At 71.0% G+C, this 7244-nt stretch overlaps 1 protein-coding gene across 1 annotated transcript in view; it reads right to left on the reverse strand.

Moving 5' to 3' along the window:
* The window catches only part of CPZ (carboxypeptidase Z), a 20619-nt gene extending 14002 nt beyond the window's left edge, over positions 1–6617 (reverse strand). The window contains exons 1-4 of the mRNA XM_045573980.1: positions 6496–6617; positions 3788–3820; positions 2595–2978; positions 591–803 (exon numbers count right to left, since the gene is read on the reverse strand). Of these exons, the coding sequence (XP_045429936.1) occupies positions 591–803; positions 2595–2978; positions 3788–3820; positions 6496–6571 (706 nt within the window). The 5' untranslated portion in view covers positions 6572–6617. The remainder of the gene's footprint in view (positions 1–590; positions 804–2594; positions 2979–3787; positions 3821–6495) is intronic.
* Between the last annotated feature and the right edge of the window lie 627 nt (positions 6618–7244).

A 7244-nucleotide genomic window follows, 5' to 3' on the forward strand; every position in this document is an offset into this window, starting at 1 on the left:
CTGGGGAGTGGGGTGTCCGGGGAGTGGGGGCACCCAGGGAGTGGGGGCACCCAGGGAGTGGGGTGTCCGGGGAGTGGGGGCACCCAGGGAGTGGGGGCGCCCAGGGAGTGGGGTGTCCGGGGAGTGGGGGCACCCAGGGGGTGGGGGTGCACGGGGAGTGGGGCGCCCAGGGAGTGGGGTGTCTGGGGAATGGGGTGTCCGGGGAGTGGGGCGCCCAGGGAGTGGGGTGTCTGGGGAATGGGGTGTCCGGGGAGTGGGGGGCCCCAGGGAGTGGGGGCGCCCGGGGAGTGGGGACCCCGGGGAGTGGGGGCCCCGGAGAGTGGGGACCCCGGGGAGTGGGGACCCCGGAGAGTGGGGACCCCGGGGAGTGGGGACCCCGGGGAGTGGGGACCCCGGGGAGTGGGGGCGCCCGGGGAGTGGGGGCGCCTGGGGAATGGGGACCCCGGGGAGTGGGGACCCCAGGGAGTGGGGACCCCGGGGAGTGGGGGCCCCGGGGAGTGGGGACCCCGGGGAGTGGGGACCCCGGGGAGTGGGGACCCCGGGGAGTGGGGACCCCGGGGAGTGGGGGCGCCCAGCAGACGCAGGCTTACTCAGCTCGTGCTGGCCGGGGCGGCCCGAGAACTCGATGACCAGCAGCTCCCGGCCCTCGAAGCTGCGGCCGATGCTGTAGGTGCGGGCGACCTGGGGGCAGCGGGCGGCCGTCCTCCGCAGCACGCGCGCCATCTGGGCGTACGAGTGGTGGCTGAAGTCCACGAAGCTCGGCGGCAGCCCGGACGGCGGCGCCTCCCCCTCATCCAGGCCCCCTGGGGAGAGCGGTGCGGTCAGCCCCGGCCCGGCTGCCCAGGCGGCTCTGTCCGCCCAGCCCGACCCGGCCCCCGGCCGCCCGGCCCCCCGCCCAGCTCCAGGCCTCACGCCCAGGCCCAGTGCAGCCGGCCAGTCCGCGGTGTGAAGTGAGAACCCGCTAGCTCTCAGCGCCGCAGCCAGCCAGTGCCTGGCAGTGTATAAAGCACACGGTGCCGGCGGCTGTGAATGCAGGGGCGGGTCACCACCTGAGAATGTTCCAGAACAGAGCATGGAGGACGGACCCAGCGCCCTCACCCGGGACACCTGCTGCTTGTCCTGTAGCCTCTGGTGTGCGTCCGCTTCCCAGGAGCACCCGCTGTGACCCCACCCACTGCGACCCCCCCATGACCCCCGCTGTGACCGCCCTGCTGTGATCCACCCGCTGTGACCCCACCCACTGCGACCCCCCCATGACCCCCGCTGTGACCCCCCTATGACCTCTGTCCATGCTGGTTCCCACTTGCTGTGACCCCCACCCCCAGCTATGACCCACCTGCTGTGACCCCTGTCCACGTGGGTTCCCTCGTGCCCAACCAAGTCCCTGCAGGCTGATCCCAGGAGGGCTAATGGTTAGCGCTTCTCCCTGAGTCTCACCTCCCTGAGGTTTGGCTTCTGCTCAAAATGGTTTCGAGGAGAAAGAAAGAGGGCGGAACCGGCAATTTGGCGGCAGAGTTGCCCAAAATAACCTCGTTCAGGCCCAGTCCCCGGCTTTCCCGGGCAGGCAGGGCCCTCAGCGTCTGGCTTCCTCCCTCTGGTTCCTGCCACCCACCGCCTCAGGGCGTCCTCGCCTCTGCACACCCAGCACAGCCCAGGACCTGCTCCTGCTGGCAGCCCCTGGCGGAGGGGCCCCACCGGGGCGGGGCGGCTCCGGGTGAGCGAGCCCCTCGGCAGGGAGGGCAGAGCCGGGGCAGCCCAGGTGCCCGCCCTCCACGTCCGGCACAAGCCCCCAGCGGGTGCTCCAGGCCCGCCCGCCCGGCAGCCGTCTGCCCCCCTGTCCCCTGCACCCTGGGGTGGTGGCCAACACTCAGCCCAGGCCACAGGCCTCCCCGTGGCTTCGTGGCGTGAGCAGCGGGGCCAGAGCAGGGTCCTGCACGTCCAGCGCCATGCACTGGCTGCACGGGGCTCCCTGTGCTTCAGCTTAACTCAGTTAAGACGAAACAAAGGCTTAGACCCGCCGCCCCTCAGCCACACTCCCAGCTCAGGGCCACGCTGACGAGGGCATCTGCCCGGGCTGCCCAGAGAGCTTCAGCTCCCGCCCCTCAGCACCACCGCCGGGAAGCCCTCCAGGACTTCCTCCCCAGCTCCAGAGACCAGTGCTCGCCAGCGCCCAGGGCTGCCCACCCCCCTGCTGTGTCCACCGAGGAGCCAGAGCCCCCTCCACAGGCCCTTCCCCAGCTGCCTTCAGCTCGTGGGGTCCCAGAGACCCCACTCCCACGGTCCAGCGGCCGGACAGCATCCTCTGTGCCATCCTTCAGGGTCCGCCTCAGGCAGGGACGGGCGCTGCCTCGCAGGCCTGCAGGGTCACGCCCTCCCCACGCCAGCCTGGAGCACAGCCCTGGAGCACGGGGGGCGGGGGGGGCAGCAGGGGCTGCAGTCCAGCCCCGCCCCCAGCCGTGCTCTGACCACATCTGCACTCCTGCTCGGCCCGGCTGATGACCTCCGCCCTCTGCTCAGTGTCCTGTTGGGCCACCCGGACAGCTGACTGCTCGGCCCAGCGCCCCCCTGCCCCGCCGGCCCCGCTCCCCGCTCACCTCGCTCCCCCCGCAGCCTCTCCAGGGGGTCGTAGCAGCCCTCCTCCTCGTCGCCGAAATAGCGGGCGCAGTCGAGGAAGTAGGGCCAGGCCATGTCGATGGCGTCGAAGGCGGGCAGGCAGGCCTCCCGCAGGGCCTCGCAGACGCGCCGGCAGGGCCTGGGCGCCCGGCCGCCCTCGCAGCGGGGGGCCAGCACGGCGCAGCCCAGCAGCCGCAGGTCGGGGTTGCACTGGCCCTCCAGCAGGTGGTGCAGCACGCTGAGCAGCACGTGCTCGGGGCTGGCCTCCACCGCCTCCCGGGACCGGTGCGCCAGCGGCGTGGGGAAGGCCGTCCGGTTGTAGGCGGCGTCGCCGCACGTCCGGAGCTGCAGGTCCACGCACGCGGCTGGGGGGGCAGGGCTCACGGTCACTCCCCTCCAGGCCAGGCCCGCTCGGAGGGGCCCAGCAGGCTGGCCTGGGAGGGGCCGGGCCAGGGCTTCTGCAGAGGAAGTCGGACGGGGTGGGGGGGGAGGGAGGGGGTGGGGGAAGGGAGGGAGGACCAGGGAAGGCTCCTGACGCCAACTGGCTCTGCCGCTCCCTCCTGAGCCAGCCAGGCCGGCCGCCTGGGCCTCGGCTTCCACATCTGTGAAACGGGCGCAGGAGAGCCGGCCGGGCCGGGGGTTTGCGGCCTAGGGCACGCCGCCCCCTGCTGTAGCGAGAGAGCAGTCTCCGGCTTAAGGAAAAGGTCTGGTCCCTCTGCTGGGAACCAGATGCCGAAGGGGCTGGGGAGACGCGGAGAGCTGTCTGTTCTCCCGTCAGACACAGGAGGCCCCCAGGGGAGGGCACCTCCTCGGGCGCTGGAAGGCAGTGGCCCAGAGCGGGAGGGGCTGTGATAGGGACCCGGGACCGGGAGGAGGGGCTGCTGCTGAGGGCACCGGAGGCTGGCCCGGCGGGTGCAGTCCCGGGAGGCGGCGAGGGGCCGGGACAGGGCAGGGCCCGCCTGCAGGAGCCGGGCCTGGCGGGGCCCTGCCTGGGGCGAGGCCCTCCCTGTCCCTGGGGTCTCGTTTCCAGCCGCTTAGGAAGCGCTGGGTGTGGTGAATGGGCCATGTTGCTCATTACACGTCAGAGCCACGGGTTTGGCTCTTTAAGAGGCTTCGATGGGGTCGGGGTCTCCTCGCTCCCACACCCAAGAGGGCAGCCCACGTACGTACGTACCGCTGTCTGTGGCCGACGGCCGGGGGCAGCCGCCTGCAAAGGGAAAGCAGCTCGGTGAGGGTGCGGGTCCTGCCTCAGTCACGCCTGAAACTGGTGCTGGCCTGGCCACCCCCCCCCCCCCGCGACCTCCCCCGCTCCGCTTGGGCCCCACAGGCTGCATCGCAGTCCTCTCAGCCGCCCTGTGCCCGGGCCCCCCCCACCCCCCGCGCCCCCCATGCACAGGTGCGGACACTGAGACACAGGGGTCCGGCGGCCCCAGGAAGGGGGACAGCCAAGACGTGAGGGGATCCCCAAGCCCAGCAGCGTCTGGCAAACCTGCTCCCTGAGGACAGAGTCTGCCCGGCGTCCGCCCACCGCCCCGGAGCCAATGCCCCTTCGCTCCGCCCTCCAGCCTCCAGAGGCCGCGCATCACGTTCATAAACGCCCAACCGTCTGCAAGGGGCCCGCGGAGCCCCACGGGAGTCGAGGTCCCCGGGAGTCGGGGTGTGGGCTCCCTGTCCTCCGGAACACTTGGCAGGTGCGGTGTTATTCCGCTCCCCGGAGAGCACACAGTATTTAGGGGCTCAGAGGCCCCCCTCAGGGCCCAGGCACGTGGCCCACCAGAGAGACCCTGGGAAGGCCTGTCCCACAGCCGCAGCCAGCGCCACCGGCGAGCCGTCAGAGCAGGTCTGCGGGGCCAGGCGGGAAGGCCCGACCCAGGGACTGAAATCGGGGCGCACTTAAGCCCAGACAGGAGTCCTGGGAGGGAGGAGGGGGCGTGGGTTCAGGGAGGCTGGGGGTGGCTGGGACCAGGGGAGAAGGCTGAGGCCTAACTCTGTGCCCTCACCGACCCTGGGTAAGCACGGCGTAGGCAGAGCTCGCTTCGCCTGTTTTTAGCGTGGCCACTAGACATGTAAGTTACATGTGACCGGCAGCCAGCATCTCGGAGGCTCAGGTCCCCACGGAACCGTTACGTCTCTCGACCACCAGGTGTCAGCGTTTCTTCCACGAGGGATGGGCCGGCCGGGGCTGCCCTACAGACCGAGCTGGGGTACCCCTCCTGCCGGGGCCGCCGCCAGCTCATGGGAGGACAGAACCGGGTCAGACAGGTCCAGCCGGCGGCCAAGCCACACGCGAGGGCAGCAGTCAGAGTCTGAGCCCAGGCTGCCGGGTCCCTAGAGCATGGAGTCTCCGCAGACCCCGGCTCCCCAGGGCGGCCGGCAGGCCTCCACCACCAGGGAGCGAGCGGAGGACAGAGGGTCTGGGCTGGCCTGAGCCCTCGGGCAGCGAGAGGAGGACAGCTCCGTCTGGATATGGGAGCCGGGTTTGACTGCCCGGCCTCCCAGGCCCGCCTGCAGGGGGCATGCAGAGGCCTCTGGAGTCCGCATGGCACAGAGGCCGGGTCTGGAGGAGGCACTGAGGCCAGGAGGAAGGAGGGGGCTGCAGTCCTCCTGGGAAGGCAGGTCAGAGAACGCTTCCCAGAAAGAGAACTCCAACAGCCTGTGATTCCAGACATCGCCGAGGGGTGCAGGCCCTGTGCACGTCCTGTGCCCACCCACATGCGCGCACACACACACACACACACACACACCACACCACACACACACACACACACACACACACACGCACACACACACACCTGTGTGCCTGGGTCTTTCTGCAGAAATGAGGGAAGGAAGAGGTGAGGGCTTAGGCCAGAGGGGAGAGAACGTTCAGGCTGAGGCCTGGTTTCTCCGGGCACATTCACTGGGCAGGTGCACGCCTACTCTGGGTGCATGCCCACTCCGGGTGTCTGCCCATTCCAGGTGCACGCCCACCCCAGGAGCACGCCCACTCCGGGGGCACGCCCACTCCGGGGGCACAACCACTCCGGGGGCCTGCCCATTCCAGGTGCACGCCCACCGCAGGAGCACGCCCACTCCGGGGGCACGCCCACTCCGGGTGCCTGCCCACCTCAGGGGCACGCCCACCCCAGGAGCACGCCCACTCCGGGTGCCTGCCCATTCCAGGTGCACGCCCACCCCAGGGGCACGCCCACTCCGGGGGCACGCCCACCCCGCAGGTGCAGCCAGTGCTCAGACATCCACCTGCCCCTGCCTCCTGGGGGCAGGATGTCTGCTGCTGTCCGGGCCGGAGGACAGTGGACTGGATGCAGGAGGGAACAGGCCCACTTCAGGAGGGGGGTGTGGCCCGGACCCCAAACTCCCGCACACCCCACACCCTCAGACCATACGCAGGCAGACACACACCCCTAACAGGGGTCCCTGGATCCCCGCTCTGACCAGAGCCTCCAGAAGCCCCCATCCCTTCCCAGCACTCCCGCCAGGGGATCCCCCAGGCGCGGTGAGCGCACTTCCTGCGGGTGTTCCTGCCACATCACAGCGAGCAGGGAGGGAGGGTCCAGGACACCCTGTTCCTGGAAGGACCGGCTCTGACGGCTCCCTTCCCCCTCTTCTGTCCCCCCAAATCCTGGCTCAGGCTCCTTTGCTCCACCTGCAGGTCGCCCCTCGCTATGACTGAGCAGAGGACCCCACGTGGGGGTACAGTGTCCCTCCGCTGCCCCCAGCTGGCTTCGTCCCACCCTGGGTCCAGCCTTGAAGTGCCCCTCCTGTGCAGACCACCAGTCCAAGGCCATGGCCGCCCACTGGCAGTGACCCTGGGCCCTGGGTCGTGCGGTGGGGGAGGGGTTCCTGGGCGCCCGGTCCCCCCAGGGTGCGGTCCAGCCTTACCGGCAGGGTCCCAGGAGGGCTCGCACCCGGGCCAGGCGGCGGCGACCGCCAGCGCGGCCGGGAGCAGCAGCAGCATGGTGGGCGCGGGCGCGTGATGTGGCACTGCAGCTGGGACAGGCGGCACGGCGCTCGCTCCCGCCCCCCATGAGCCAGCGAGCGGAGTCGGGTTACAACCAGGCACCGGGACCGACCGCGGGGAGGGGAGGGGGCGGAGGACGGACGGCCAGGCCCTCCACCGACTGTCCCGCCCCCGGGGGCTGTTTCCAGCTTCTACCTGCCAGGCTGCAGCTGTCTGGGCCAGCGGGGCACTTGGACTCGGACCCCGGACCCCGGCCAGTCCCCAGCTCCGGCTCCACCCCCTGAGGGAGGGAGGGAGGGAGGGAGGGAATGGCGCCCCTTGCCCACCTGCCAGGGTGTGGGGGCCCGAGGGTGGGGACGGGAGGTCCCCAGAAGGCAGGCGGCCCCCTGTGGCCTGGGCTGCTTGCACCTTGGAGCCTGGCCTCGGTCCGAACCCGGGAGGAGCACCCTGGTGCCTGGGACCAGGGCTTCAGAGAAATGGGGGCACCAGCTCTGGGCACTGAGGATGATGGCTGGTCCAAGGGGTGGTGGCACAAGGCTCACTTGGGCGTGTCTCCCCTCACCCCCCCGCCTCCCCCCAGCTGAGGGGGGCGACATGGAGGGCCAGAGAGCCCATGCAGACAGGCCTGCCTTCACCTCCACCTCCATGCGCCCCGTTCTCCCCTCCCGCT

The sequence above is a fragment of the Pipistrellus kuhlii genome, unplaced genomic scaffold (assembly GCF_014108245.1).
Source record: "Pipistrellus kuhlii isolate mPipKuh1 unplaced genomic scaffold, mPipKuh1.p scaffold_m20_p_58, whole genome shotgun sequence".
NCBI classification, from domain to species: domain Eukaryota; kingdom Metazoa; phylum Chordata; class Mammalia; order Chiroptera; family Vespertilionidae; genus Pipistrellus; species Pipistrellus kuhlii.